Below are 16,321 nucleotides of genomic sequence, written 5' to 3' on the forward strand. Positions count from 1 at the left end.
TTATCTTTATAAAATAAACCAAAAAAATTATTATAAGCCTTAAATTGTGTCTTGTCAAATCATATGAAGAAGTTATGTCATGATAAAATGACTTTGATGTAAAATGTGACTGTAATACCCAACATGTAATGAAATGTCATAATCTCTAATCGTTGTGGGATTTTCAACATGGTGTGACACAACTTTAATGCAAAAGAAAAATAATAGAATTTGATAACGTTAACGTCAATTTTTATTTTATTTTATATTGAAGTCCTGTTTCATCCCATTAATTTTGTAGTATAATTTGCGTTTGAATCTCTGAGCTTTATGAAAAGCAAAGTACTTTTGTAGAAAATGAATATCTTTCCATTACATGTGTTGTGTTTGAGATTGAAGTGTGAGAAAATGGTGTTTCATCTTTATCGAAAAATATATATCATGTTGAAGAAGGGTAGAATATAAAGAAATATACGAAAAAACAGGCACTCTGATCACACAAATCGATTATACAAAATTGAACCTGAGGTAAAATGGAACTAAGTATTTGAAACTGGTTATATCAAAATATATGAAAATTTACCATTTTAACAGGTTCATTTAAAACCTAACATGAAACAAAAACCTCACAACAAAATCATGAATCAAAGAAATCAATATCCTAGAAGACGAAAGTTATTTACAAGTGATGAATGGATTCGGATTGAAAAATTGGAAGGATGTTTATATTTTCTTAAGAGATTCCAAAAAACAGAGTAATGAAGGAAGATTAACCAAGACCAGAGAATCCTCCACTCTTCATCATTTGCCTGAATTCCTTGTAGTTCACCATGCCATCGCCGTCAATGTCCACTTTCACGATCATCTTCCGGCACTCCTCCAGGCTCCTCCCTTGGTGGAGGCCCAGGGAGGCGAGCACGGTGCGGAGCTCGTCCACGGAGATGAAGCCGTCGCGGTTCTGATCGAAGACGTTAAAGGCCTCCAGCATGTCCTCCTCCTCGTCGCGCTCCTCCATTATCGACTCGTAGAGCTCCCCGAACTCCTCCATATCCAGGCAGCCGTCGCCGTTGACGTCGATCCTCTGGATCATATCCGCCAGCTCCTTCTCCGGAATCTCTATCCCCATATTCACCAGCGAATCTCTGAGCTCCTCCACCGATATTCGGCCATCGCCGTTCCGATCGAACATCTCGAACACGCGCTTCAGCTCCACCGCCTCCATTATCGTTACCTACTCTTAGAAATTAATCTATCAATTAGTTAATTCACTAACTAACTGATCGATTAATTTCTAATTTCTAATAATAATAACGGAACTTGGTGGAGGATGAAGCTGATGGTTCCAATTGAGAGGGAGAGGCCTCTGATTTGGTACCAATTTATTAGGTTTTATTAAGAAGCCAACACGACAGCGAAATTGTAGTGGTTCTTGCTTTTTTGGTACGATTTTGAGAGATACTTTTGGCCACTAAATAAGGAAGCTGTTATTGTTACAAGACACACTCAACACAGCGTGTTTCTGAGTTGTTCTCATCATACCAAGTAACATATATATAGAAGACAAACTGCTGCAACTTTTTATTGACGGGTGGCATGGAAATAATTAATATAACATATGAGATTCGGACATGTATCTTAAACTGTGTGTCTGTGTCAAACACATGATGTATTAAATATTGATACTCGTAAAACACGTATGGTAAAGATATCTAATTAAAAAAAGTATTGATTGGATCTTTAATAATTCTATCACCGTTTTAACATAATTTTAAAAAGAAAAAATACGATTATAAAAATAAGAAACAAATCTCGTTAAACTAACAGAAATATTTTTTTACTAAAAGAACTAAAATATATACACATAAATATTTATTATCAATTTATATAGTTCATAATTATACAATATATAGATATGTGTCTCGTTATCCTACGTTTTAAAAATTATATGTATCTCTATGTCCGTGTCCGTATCAATAATTATACAATATATAGATATGTGTTTTCATATCCTACGTTTTAAAAATTATACGTATCTCTATGTCCGTGTCCGTATCAATAATTATACAATATATAAATATGTGTCTTCGTATCCTACATTTTAAAAATTATAGATATCTCTATGTCCGTGTCCGTATCAATAATTATACAATATATAGATATCTCTCTCCGTATCCTACGTTATAAAAATTATACGTATTTTTATGTCCGTGTCCATATCAGTGTTTGTGTCAATATCTATACTACATATATATGAATTTTTAAAAAAAAAACAACTCATTTTAGGGTTTGTTTGTGTCTTTTGGTCGTTAATGATGGTGTTGAATTTTTTTTTAAAAAAAAAAAAACCTCATTTTAGGTTTGTTTGTGTCTTTTGGTCGTGTTAATGATGTTGTTGGATAGTCGATACTTTCATGTAACGTTACTCAACGGTAGGAGAAATGTTTTTAAAAGTGATTATTCATACGCGTGTTTGCTAGGTGGATGTTGTTAATGCAACTTCATCTTTAATTTCAAAAACGCGTTCCAATCAATCATTGCTTTAATCGCGCTTCTTCAATTTGTTCCTTCTCATCAATTTAATGCCAAATCATTAAAAACAAACCGAATCACGTTGCACCATTTTTTTTTTCATTGATTAATTATTGTTGAAAAAACTAGTAATTTCATTTTTTATTACTTTTTTTTAGCTGGAGTGTTTATAGAAACAAAAATTGGATAACTTATAAAGTAGAAGTAAACCAATTTAAAAATTTAGCCGCTTGAGACCGTTGATAACGGATCTAACAGGGTGGGCCCCACCAAAAAATAAGCCAGCCTTATTAAATTTAATATTTAGTATTTATATTTAATTCAATGCAACGTGAAGTCATAAGTTATATTTTTTATTTGTATGATTAAATATGTTATTAATTTCTAAATTTTAATCTTCTGAATAATTGTAATAAAAAAATAATTTTTTATTAATATTTTTTTCAAAGTAATAAACAAATTTTAATATGTATTGTATTACAATATTATAACATCCATATTAATAATGAGTTAATATAAAATATTTTAACACTTATTAGAAACTTGTTGCATACCTTAAAACAACTATCAAGTTCATTCTCTATACTATAAATTAGCGGAAACACATGCGCGGTTGTACCTGTGTATCACATTTTCCTCACTTACTCAACTTTCACGATGATAAAAATTTAACATACATAAATAATTTTGGATGAGTCAAAATTGAAAAGCAAAAAATAATATGTACAAGAAAAATGATGAATTTATTAAACAACTTCTTTTTTCTTATTCTTCGATTTGAATCTCTTTTCTTCCTTTGAGATCAGAGAGTGTGATGATGTCCACATTAAAGTTATTATTGACTTGGTGATAGATACAAAACAATAATGGTTTTAATAAAGAATATAATTGTTTGAAATTAAGTGAAGGGAGCGATTGGAAATAAAAGTTATTTTATTTGATATGTGAGATTTGATGTGGAAAGTGTCAGAATAAATATACTCTCTCTTTTTCTCTATTGTTGCCTTACAATAATGAATTAAGAGAAGAGTGAAAGAGTCAGTTTACATATAATAACTGTACATTAATATTAATTTAAAAAATTAAAAAATAATTTTATTTTTAAATAATTCATATAAAATGACAAAATACTCCATTGTACTAATAAAATGAAATATATTAAATAAAGGTAAAATTGGAAAAAAAATTGTGTACACCAAAAAACAGTTATAATGAGAAATCTTCTTTATATATAAGTATAGACATTCATTAAATTTTAAGTATTAATTAAAAAAAATATGTAAAAGTATGTAGGAAAAACATATTTAATTCTTATTTATTTTTTATTTTGGAGGTCTTAGAACATAGAGTGGACGGCCTAATTTATGTGTTGAAAATGGAATATAATATATATGGTCGTTTTTACTCACTCTATCTATGAAGAGAGACCAAGACTGAAGACCTTGTCTTCTCTTCACTTTTTGTTTTCACGCTTCTTCTACATCTTCCTTTCTTCTGCATTCTTATTTCTAGAGAGCCTCACTCAACTTGAATTGGTCTTTTGTTCGTGACGAAGTGATGCTTAGAGAGTAGTTACACAGTTTGAATGAGCCACATCACTCCCTTATAAAACAATAAATTATTGTGTCGTCCCAGGACGGCAAAGACCCATTCTTCATCTCTGAAAAACAAAAAATCTTCATCAAAACAAATGTATGTTTTTAACCTGTTCTTTTGACTTCTGAAAATGGTTCCAATGACAACACAAAACTAAGTTCTTGTTTCTCACTTTAAGAACCTATTTCGGTAACTCATCTGTTCTTGCACTGTACGTTATTAGTCAACCAATTAATGACGTGGATATACCAAGTTTTATATATATATATATATATATATATATATATATTAAAAAAATCGTTAAATAAAAATTAATTTTAGACACAAAAATAATTAGTTATTATAATGACTATTATTTAAATCTAACTCAACCCATAAAACCGGTTTAGTGAGGTGAGGATTGCACCCACTTATATACAATGAATTGTTCTCATTTCTAGTCGAAGGATCTCCGTCAATGACTAAATTAGAAAACATTTTATAGACTAAAAAAAATATTGGTTTCTAAATTAGTTTATATTATTGATAAATAGTTTTTAAATTGGTATCTAATTAGTTACCAAAAATTTTCTACCAAATTTAAACTCTAAATAATTGGTAGTTAAAATTTTGGTAACTAATTAGATATTAATTTAGAAACTATTTATTAACCATAGAAACTAATTCACAAATCAATAATTTTTTTAGTATCTAAAATAGTTTTTAATTTAATCGCTATTACAATTAATTTTATTTTTTTAAAATTTAATTTTTATTTAACGATTTTTTTAGTAGCTGACTAGTTATGAAGAAAATTAGAGGTTTAAGGTTGACTAAACTAATATATTGTTTTGATGCAAGAGACAACCAATTGAGTGTAAAATATAACTAATTAAATTATAGACTGCAAAAAGGTTTAGAGAATACCTGGGAGATGGTGCTTTACAAGGTGTCAAGAGATATTATAGTATATTTTTTTTATATTTTATATATAGATAAAATGTAAAGATCAACTTAATAAGTATTTTTTTAGATGTTCAATTAGGATTAAATTTAGTTTAATTTAGACAGTTGAATGAAAATCATAAATAATTCCTTATTTTGCCCAACAAATTTTAAATAAATAAAAAAAAGTATTTCATTTTTAAAATTTTAAGATATGAAAATTTCAGTAATAGAAAAAATATGTAATTAGGAAATCACAAAATAACTATCAAGCAAAAAGATACATTTATATCATATGGGTAATTTATGATCTACCAGTATAAAAATATAAACCTAATTAGGTACCGAACAAGCAACCAAAATCATGTATGTCCTAATTATTATAGTACATATAAACATCATAATTGTCTCTCTCAATTATTATGAGAACAACTAGTAAAAACAAAATTTAATATTAGACGAAATGAGAATTAAAAAAAAAACACATAAATAATTAAGCAAGTTAAGATTTGATAAATTCAACCATTAAAACTTGAATTAAAATCAAATATCAGTTGAAATCAAAGGTTCGCATGAAAAACCTCCATGCACAATCAATTAAATTTAGAACTAGCATCTTTAATCATAACATTAAAGAGTGGGAAACTGAGAATAAAAGTTGCAAATTGATTAGTGTTCCTTTTAACTTTGAATTAGAAAAACAAAAACTAAAATAGCATAAAATTCAGAATTCAAGGAACATAAGAAGAAAACAAAGAAATGTTGTATTTTGTTTCTTTTTTCAAAATAAAAGACAATAACCAAATTAAGTCAAATATATATACATTTAAAAAGACATCAAAGAGATATTTAAAAGAATAATCACATATTTTTTAAGGATGGAGATATGTTTTTCCTCCTTAAATTCAACTTAAAATTTCTTTCTACTTAATGTTATATTATAAGGTAGAGATGGTAAAGTGATATGTGTTCACCTGTGGTTTGTTGAGAAAAAAATGTGAGGCGAATCGTCTATTTCAGTATGTTGTCCCACTCAAATTCGCTTAGTATAATTTGTAGTATGTATGAGCCAAGTATGAGGCGGGGCGAACTGACTCGCATAACTCATGTATTTTTAAATTTTAGAAATTTATTTATGCACTTTCGTAATTTTTTTTTTTGCAACATTGTATTTTCAAAAATTCTAAAATTATTAATTCCAAATTCTACAATATGGACTATAAATTTGTGTTTTGGATTGTGCAATCTGAAATATTGTACAATTCGAAACACAAATTTCAATTTCCAAATTCTATAATTCTGGAAGTTTCTAAATTCTACATTCCAAAATTAAAGAAAAAATTCAATGAAAAATATCAAAGGATAGTTTGAGTATTTTTTAAAATATGGGGTGCAATAAAAAAGGCATGGAGGTGCAGGAAGAAACTACCTTCAATCCATAATTCATAACTTCTTCGAGAAATCCAATAATGATTTTTTAATATCTAATAGTGTTTTTTTTTATCTTTCTAAAATGCATAAATTATTTAGGTTTTAATACTCATTAAATGTTAAAAGGAGTAGTTAGACCTTAATATTTTTTATAATAAAATTTAAATATAGTATTATATATATATACTAATTTTCAAATTAGAATACTAATCATGTGTCTACATGTATTACCTTAAAAAAAATGTATGTATTTAATGAAATATTTTATTAGTCAAATTATTAATATGATTGAAATTAAAATTTCATTGAAAATTAGAAGACATGTGTTATGAGAATAATCTTATGAAATCATTTACCTAATTCATCTAAATAAGAAAAATAATTAACTTAATAAATAAATAAAAATTAATCAAAATTTATATTTAAAATTTTAATTTTTATTAATTTTAATAAAATTCTATACAGGCTGACCTGTGGACCATATATCAATAAAATCATATCACAATTTCTATGAGGACATCAATCTGCATTTTAGTGACCAAATACAAGGAAATGACCCTCATTCCAATCTCTAGTCTAAGGTAAATCAAAACATAAATGTTATTTTTCAAATATCATATGAATAAGATTGTTAGACCAAGATACAAACATTTATCCTTTTTTTCTTTTTCTAGTTTAGGTTTTAATATTTTAACTTTCATATGAAGCGTTAATAACATTAAAAATAAAATATACATCCCAAATTATAACTCAAATTCTTAAAAGTGTTAAAATATATACTGTACTAAGATAATTGAACTAAAACATATTCAAAATCTAAAAAACAAAAGTGATACAAATCAATTTAACAATGAAGATCACTATACCAAATAAATAGAAAATTTTAATTCATCAATGTGATATAACTTAAAAAATTAAGTTCATATAACATTTATTATACTTTTCCTCAAATATAATAAGAAAGCCTCGTGTATCAAAATTGGTAAAGAAATACTTAACATATACTTTATTTAGTGTTTTGATTACCTATAAATTTGATATTAAATAATTTGTATGGCTTTATGTAATTAAACACTACTAAAAGAACATATAAATACAAGAAAAATGAATTATAGTGAGAATAGAGGTTCACAGAACATATAAAAAACAAAAAAACATAATAAAATAAAAAAAATGAAATACAGTACGAAGCATTTGCACAACCATACGAAACCTATAAAGCTTAGACTCCTCTTAAATGGCGTGTCGGTGTCCGATACAAGTATCGGACACGAATACTTGTATGACACCTGTATGACACGTATTCGTGGAATGTCCAATTTAAAAAGTATTTGTTAAGTTTATGACAAATTTAGTACGGTTCTAACAGAAATTTAAAAAAAAAAAAATACATTAGTTTTCTAAATATTCAAACTTTATTGTATAAATTATTATTATGATTATAAAAATAAGAAACAAATATTTGTGAATCAGTCATAAAAGACATTTTTCTGCTTCAAAAAATAATTTGGAATATATTTGTACACATAAATTTTTATTGTCAATTTATATAATTCATAATTATATAATATATAGATTCGTGTTCCCGTATTCTACATTTTAATTTTTTTTACGTATGTACATATCCGTATCTATATCGTATCAGTGTCATACACATCACGAAACCGACTTTAGAAACCCTAATTTTTGCATTTTTTTTAATAAGAGGAATACATATGGCCGGTTTATGAATTTTGACCCAGCTGAATCAGAAAACATGAAATTTTGCCATGTGTCCAACTTTCAATTTCTTCATTGTTCCCGATGTTCCCATGACTATGGCATTGGCACATGTATGCAACATGCTTCCTGGTTATATCATTACATCATGTACTTGTATTGGTTTGTACACTCATGACATGATGGGGCAGAATCATGCAACGAAGATGGATGGATCAAAAGTTTATCTATGATCGTGCTATGGAATATTTAGCAACTCTATCTTGTCCTTATTTTGGATACAAGAAAAATAAATAAATAAAATTAGTAGAGATAAAAGTAGTTTAGAAATATAAAAAATAAATAAGACAATATTTTATTATAATATTAGTTCATTTGACTTTTAATTATTTACATAATGTTGTTTTATTACATTTAAAGAAATTAAAAATAAATGGACTTGATAATTATTTGATTCATTGTGTCACATATGACCATCTGTCTATTATATATTAATTAATAAACTATATTATGCTATTTCAAACTTTACATGTACGTATTTATTTGTGGAAAAAAAATACATCATACTTTTTTTCTTCTATTTTAATCTTCTATATTTTTTTCTACTTCCTAATCAAAATTTTACTAGTTTTCTCCACTTTCTCATTTTCTTTTTTATTCGCCACCCCAAAAATCTCTAAATATGTGACTTTCACAGTTAAGCTTGAACTAAAATGAAACTGGTAATAAGGAATTAAGAGCTAAAATATGAAAATAAAATAAAAAATATATTTAGAATAATTACTTTTAGAAACTCACTTTACCCGTATTTGATTTTGAATGAAAATATGAAAAAAATAAAAATATTTTAAAAGTTGTATAATATGTTTGATTGTAGTGTATTTAATATATCTATTCACTCTATTTAGATATACTAAACATATTGTACCATATAAAAACACACAATTACTGAACTAACACATATCTCTTCAAACCACTGATTAGATTAACAATCCATTTAAATTTAGACTAGTTGAATTAATTAAATTAATCAAAATTTGTAGCTTTTCTCTCTCTATAATTTTGACCATGTATATATTACAAAAAAATTATTAGAATATAATTTTTAATATTAAAATCATGAAAATTTATATTCACAAATTTTACTAATAAATATTGACCATCATAATGATCATATTCTAATAACTCGTGCCTTGTTTTGTCTAATCTTAGTCCATCTTTATCAAATTCTCTTTTACTTATCCTTGGAATATAAAAAAAAATACAATATATGCACATTTAATATAAGTTTTAACACTTTATCTTATACATGACATTCCTTAAGTGGTCAAATATAATATTTATAATGAACATAAACAATGTACTTGATATATATTTATATAAATGCATGAAGACGTGCAAACTACTAGTTTTGCAGTAATCAAAATAATAAAATATGTTCAAATCCAGTTTAACATTCATTTCTCCAGCTATTTTTTTATAAAAAAATAGGGTTAATACTAAGTTTATAATTAAAGTATTTTCATAATTTTCTATGATCAAATTGAATTATCTGCTTATAAAATCATGTTTTCACTATATTTAATAAATTCTAAATGATAAACCAATTTATGCATTCCACTTGGTCAAATCCATAAATTCAAATTTTCATCAATCCCATCAAATGCCAAAGCCTAACAAATAAAAAAGGGTAAATTTCAAATTAAACGTATGATTTCATGTAACTAAAATAGATAAGATATTCAACATTGTGTTAAAAGGCAAATCATAACAAAATTTAATAATTTTACTACAAATAATCTTTTATCAATGATGAATATTCCTCACATTATAATAATGCATCACAAAAGAGTTGTTAAACACTACAAGAAAATCATCGAAATAGAAATCAATTTTAGAGACAAAAAATAATTAGTTGTTATAGTGACTAAAATAAAGACCATTTTAAAGACTATTTTTTTTTATTTCTAAATTAGTTTCTATTATTGTTAAATGATTTATCTAATTAGCAACCAATGTTTGGTAGTTAAAACATGATAACTAATTAGAAACCAATTTAGAAGTTATTTAACAATAATAAAAACTAATTTGAAAATATTTTTTTAATTTTTAAAATGTCTCTAATTTAGTGATTATAACAATTAATTATTTTTTATTTTTAAAATTAATTTTTATTTAATGATTTTCTTGTAGTAAAAAGTGTTATATTCATGAATATAATTTGATAAAAAATAAATGTATTAATGTTGCAATAAAAATCTTTGAAGACAGTTGTCACAGGACAGGCATGTTTAAAAAGAAGGTATGACTTTTTGGCATAATAATAGAGAGAGTGTTCAAAATTCAAAACATTTGAAGAACATAGTGGATTATCCAATAAGAGAAGTGGATAGAGTAAGGCCCAATAATAAACTCACTCTTCCCATACCCTTACACGTGTCACACCAAACCCTCTAATCTTCCATCTCCCATTAGGGTAAATAAAAACTCATTTCATTTTTATATTTTTAAATCATCAATTACATTGGAATTCACACAATGCACAAAAACAACAAATGACTAGGAAATTAAAATTTAAGAATTGGATTATGTTTTTAATTAAATTGTTATTTTAAAATTTAAAATTTAAAAATAAAATAGATTAAAAATGGTTGTGTTTTTGTAATTTTGTATCTGTTGTTAAAGCAAAGGAATGGTCCCTCTAAAAACCTTTGTCTTCAAAATCAAACAAAAAGAACCTCTGCAACATTTTCCATCTCCATCAGGTATCATCTTTCTCTTTCTCTTTCTATGTTTCTCTTACATTCACATTCTTCACTGTTCCCTTTCTTACACCTGGGTTGCTTCTGCCTTGTCACCTACCAAAGATGCAATGGGGGTGCTTACCAATTTGCTCTCACTCATGGCATGCATGTCAATGCCATGGTTCAAAGCATAAGATTGTGAATTGTAACTGATTTACTGGGAAGGTTCAAAAAATTGTTTTTTTCCCCCATTTAGCTTCTTACTAAATGTAGAATAATAACAGAGTGTTTCCTTTCGAGAAGCAATGATTGTGGGCATGATGTTTCTAACACAGATTTTAGTGTTTGTGTGTGTGTTGGGCTGGAGTGACTATTCTTATTAAAGGGGGTTGCTTAGTGAGGGGAGGACACTGAAGTAGATCTAAGAAAACTAGATATTGCTGATTGGTGGTGCTGAAAATGTACATGGCCACCGGAAGAACACCAATTTTTATGCCGGGAAACCCTCTAATTTCTTGGGGAAACAAATACTCCACTGTTTCACTGATAATTTCCATTCCGGACCCTCTCACGTGAGGTGTTTTTCACTGAGATGAGATCTTCTAGTATTACCATTTCCCATGGTTGAGAAGTGTCTATGAATTATAGGGATGATGCCCAATCCAATCCAGTGTATTTAAGTACTCCTAGGATGTATGCACACTGTTTTGTCTTACTTTACTGGACTTGTTCTTACCTCATTCTGCAATTCCTCTGATTTTCAAGCAGTAGGGGGGGTGGGGGGAGATGGACGCATGCAATGTTTGACTCAAGATCCTTATCATTGCTGGCCAAAATCCCACTCCTTGGAACTGCAGCCTAAAGATCTCAAATGAATGACCAAAAGTAATCTGGCAAGTGGGTGCAAATCAATTTTCCACTGCTCCTGTTTTTCTTTTTTTTTTATTGTATTAATGTTTTGTCATCTTCGACTTTGTGATGTCAAATTTGGCTGGACCCACAATTATGTGGTCTGTGTTCAATTGTGCAAGACCTTGTATACCTGTCTTCGCATTTCAACTGTCTAACCAAATTTTTCTTCTTTGATCTTTTAAAGAAATCAGTAAGCAATTTATATATTTTATACCAAGGAGTAGGTGAAGTGCTTCTTTTGCACCAGTTAACGGATTAGAATAGTGATTGTCTTAGTTAGGAAGACAATGTAAGTTTCAGTCTTCCATTATTGGTTTGCACAATTGTTTGAATGTTGAAAACTATACTTGGCGTCTTAAACAGTTATGATATTTTTTTCACAGAAGGTATAGCTCCTATGACTTGGCCTAGACTTGTACAAGGCAAGGGCAGTTGATATAGATAAAAAAAATATTCCACCTTTAATTGCATTTTTCTTTTCGTTGTGCAATTTGCTGGAACTTGTCTCATTTAATTGTGTGCAATGCAGGAGGCTTTGGCTATACAATGCATATAGGAGGTTTGAAGAAGGCCAAGTCACCTGGAAGAAGCTTCGACATACATTTAGGTAAAATGAGAGACAGCACAGTGCTAATTTGTCACCAAAATAATAGTGGAGTAGTAGAAGCATCTGCACCTTCAGTTCAGAAAGATTTTGCTTCTTCAGTAAAAGCAGCTACTGAAGCTCCTCCATCGTCATTTGAGTTCTATGTCTGGTCAGATGTGGGAGTTAGTCTTCATGTTGATTTAAATTTGTCCCCGACAGATTGGATTAATAGGTTTAGAAACGAGGTTTGCATAAGTGAGAATATACACGAAAACAAATCCGGAAGCCTTTGGCAGGATCTCAGTGACTTAGCCGAGAATTCCGCGCAAGGAAAATCTTCCTTTCTGTGGAGTACAAATTCTGGCCAAATTGATGAGCATGATAGTCAGGCCAAGTCTCCCTCAAGCTCGAAACTGACAAAAGATGGTGCTACAGAGTTAGATAAACAGAATGCAGATGACAGTCCTTTGATATGTAATTCATTTACTCCATGCAGCATGACTGTAAAAGTGAAAGATAATTTACAGGAAAAGCATTCAACTCTCTCAGCTGAAGTTGGAAATGGTGCACTGAACACTTTTCTTTCCGGTGCCGAATCTTGTGCTAAAGACAAGTCTAAGAAAATCATCGATTCAGATGCTACCAATATGCCATTCATCAAGTCAATTTGTGATTCTGTTGTCAAATCACTGTCTTATCCTAGCAGACTAGAACTTCAAAATTCAAAACCTGATAATGAATGTTTTGAGGATTGTGCTCTGCTAAATGATTCTTGCTTTGTGAATCCTAGTGCGGTGTGTGCTGGAGCTTCATTAAGTAGTTCTGTGGGAGTACAAAACTCAGAAGTTATAAATTGTCGTAAATATGTATCAGTTTCACTCTATGACAATGACAATTCCCTGGATTTAAGTGATCCAAAGAGCACTTTTCCTGCCATGGAACAGGGTAGACTAGTCAAAACTGAGGAAATTTTTGAAACTGACAGCATCAATTTCACATCACTAACTGAAGAATGGGTATAGTGCTTTCTTTAGCCTTCTAGATATATGTACATTTTTTTGATACGGTTCTGTGTAGTACATTAGATTTTATGTGGCTGAACCCCAGTTCCAATTTAATTATAGGTGTTTGGTATAATATTGTTGTAGACAGATGTAATTTGGAGAGCCTTTCAATCATAAAATCAAGGCCGTTGAACTGTAAACTGAAATCTTTACATGTCTGTCAGGTGAGGTGCTAATGTACCCTCTCTAGAATAGGTATAGAAGAATTTGAAATCTTCCGCTACAGAAAAATAAATATGAATGGTTCTTATCATCACACAATTATATTGACATTATTACTAGATGCTGTTTCCTACATAATAGGATATTTTTTTGTTGCAATTTAATGAGTATTTGCGTGCTGTTTATTAACTTATTATTTGTTGGTTGTTTATCTTGGTACTAAAACACTTCATACTTTTTGTATCTTGGAATCATCCATCGTACCCACTAACACATCTGTGAATTTTTGTTTTTTATTTTTGTGATGTGTTGGAGATCGTAGGGTATGTTTAACGTAACAAAAGAACGTTGATCATTTATATATTGGCAACCTAAAGATTTTGTGATCCTTTGCAAGCTTCTGGAATTTTGGTTTCATGTACCTAATATTTGTCTTCTTTTTTCTATAGTTAATCATTTATGTTAAGTGTGTTAAAACATTCTGTTGTTTGCAGGAGGTGGGTAGAATTATTGATCGAAGGGAGAGTTCAGAGTAATTACTCTTCCTACTTATGTTTTTCAGTGCCTTTAAAGTGCTTTTATTCTACTGGTTTGATTATATGTGTACTGTGGTTTCAGATGCTCCCAATTTGGTAATCCACTTAACGTAAATTGTAATAATCGGGATTCTAAAATGGAGCTCAGCAAAAAGAGAAAAAGCAGAGACTCTGAGATTCAAGGTTCAAATGGTAAACCTACTACGACAAGAGTTCTACGAAGCATGAAAAATAATGGTGTGAAGCTGCCTAGAAGATCCATGAGGCTGATCTCCAAGGTGCTTTGACATTTCATTATGCATTAAAGTTAGACTAATGAATATAAACCTGAAAAGTAAACAAAGTTATTCAATTTGATTGCAGCGTTGTGTCTTACAAATTGGTTGTTGCAGCATTTACCTGGTATTTAAAGAGGATGTACATTTTCTAAATGGCCATTTATTATGCATTATTTTTTCCAAATGAACAGCCTTATTGTTATTGCTACTCAAATCTTCTATTCTCCCAGATTAAGTTAAAAGATTGGTGTTTTTAAATTCAAATTCCTTTATGGCATATTAGCTTAAATTCTATTTTTTCATTTGCCTTGTTTCTATTTTTCATTTATACTAAAACCTTCAATGCAACGGCTATTTTATTCACCTTACATTATGTATACTTAAAAAGGTATATGTATATTTTATGTATACTTAAAAAAAAGGTAGGCCTGACAGAGTGGGCTTGCCTGTTGCCAACTTTACTATAGATGTTAGTTTTTTGTCAAAAGTTTAATTTTCCGAGTTTTAATCTACCTGTTTGATTCTTCTGTGTATTGATATTGTTTGTTTTTCTTGTTCAGTGAGTTCATGAAGTGCTTGGTGCGTTATTTGGGTAATTAATTGGTTCCATATTTTTCAACGAAGTTATAATCCACTGTTCAAAAGTTGAAGAATGATATTTAGTAGGTACGAACTAGCCCCCATCCTAATTTTGAGCAACATAGAAAGAAATATTAGATAGGTCATGAAATTGATCTTACATGTTCATATAACAGATCAGAGAAATCAAATAACTCAATCCTCATGACTTACATTATTTTTCTTTTAAATCAGCAGCTTAAATATGTTGTGTATCTGGGGAATCACTTTGGTGATTATCTGATATATGTGATCAAACTTTTGAAACATATGGATCATAAATTGAAACAAATATACATAAAATTTCAATCCTTATAATAATGCCTCTTTTTTCAAATTTTATTTAGAAAATGGTGAAAATTAGACACATGAAACAAATTGGAAATAGAACTTTCTGCTGTTACTGATGAAATCATATAAACTAAATTCTGGTTATGTATTGAGAGGCCATCTGGCTCTTGAGGCTAGTTACATAAATTAAAATTTAGATTGCTGTTGATCATGTTAATTGGTTGCAGGTTGCTTCATTCTTTTGGAAGAGGTTGTTATACCCACAGTAATAAAAAGGTAGGTAATATTTTAGGAAGATTTCAGTCATCAAACAATACAGAATGTGCCATGGTTCTATCTATTTTTGGCGTTTAGAAATGATAAAAATCATTGTTTGTTTTAATATTTATATTTATCCTTTAAGGCATTATTTGTGATTATATATTCATACGAGATCATATTATTTACCATTAAATTTACTTAAGCTTGATGTAGGCCAATCTGTGGTCAGTGTCAGTATATAGTTAGCTTCTACATGTATTTTTCATCTCTACTTGTGTTTGCAGAAACCTGAGCACTTTTTCTTCTTTTTTCTGAGATATTATTGGTAAGGAGGATTCATGACTATCTTTAGTGGAATTTTCTTTGTGGATCACATCTTTATTTTTATTTTGCTTTTGAATTAAGAGTTGCATGATAATTGTTCAAATAAATTCAAAAAATAGATATAAAATTAAATTTAAATTGTTTTGCAAGAAATGAAAGTTTTTTTTTTTCCTTTTTCCTCTAAAATTGCAGATCCCAATACAGCTCTAAGTTCAATCTTGTTTGGTTGCCAAAATTTCTTGACAGTTTGCATCTTTAAAGAAACAGTTCTCTAGTTGATAAAAGTGACATATTATAAAACAAAAATAGTTTTTCACAATATCAATGTTTTTATTATTTTAAGCAATATTACCAGTTACTAAATGAC

At 28.8% G+C, this 16,321-nt stretch overlaps 2 protein-coding genes across 15 annotated transcripts; one reads left to right on the plus strand and one right to left on the minus strand.

Moving 5' to 3' along the window:
- Positions 1-451: 451 nt before the first annotated feature.
- LOC137824077 (calmodulin-like protein 3) lies at positions 452-1,528 on the minus strand. Its single transcript, XM_068629532.1, has one exon. It carries the CDS (start codon positions 1,199-1,201, stop codon positions 749-751), a length of 453 nt encoding a protein of 150 aa, XP_068485633.1. The 5' UTR covers positions 1,202-1,528; the 3' UTR covers positions 452-748.
- A 9,318-nt stretch (positions 1,529-10,846) lies between these two features.
- Positions 10,847-16,003, plus strand: LOC137828781 (uncharacterized). Of its 14 annotated transcripts, XR_011083982.1 has the most exons (8): positions 10,880-10,943; positions 11,691-11,815; positions 12,364-13,436; positions 14,141-14,178; positions 14,265-14,460; positions 15,021-15,126; positions 15,597-15,645; positions 15,915-16,003. XR_011083982.1 is itself a non-coding variant. In XM_068635475.1 (6 exons), the coding sequence occupies exons 1-5, from the start codon at positions 10,871-10,873 to the stop codon at positions 15,636-15,638; spliced, it is 1,422 nt and encodes a 473-aa protein (XP_068491576.1). In that variant the 5' UTR covers positions 10,847-10,870; the 3' UTR covers positions 15,639-15,645; positions 15,915-16,003. The 14 variants fall into 14 exon arrangements, 6 of the variants coding, with proteins under 6 accessions (XP_068491576.1, XP_068491567.1, XP_068491594.1 ...); XR_011083974.1 differs by lacking the exon at positions 11,691-11,815 and having other exon boundaries at positions 10,847-10,943; XR_011083983.1 differs by lacking the exon at positions 11,691-11,815 and adding an exon at positions 13,569-13,648 and having other exon boundaries at positions 10,847-10,943; positions 15,597-15,917.
- The last annotated feature ends 318 nt before the right edge of the window (positions 16,004-16,321 follow it).

The sequence above is a fragment of the Phaseolus vulgaris genome, chromosome 11, assembly GCF_000499845.2.
Source record: "Phaseolus vulgaris cultivar G19833 chromosome 11, P. vulgaris v2.0, whole genome shotgun sequence".
Classification (NCBI taxonomy): Eukaryota; Viridiplantae; Streptophyta; class Magnoliopsida; order Fabales; family Fabaceae; genus Phaseolus; species Phaseolus vulgaris.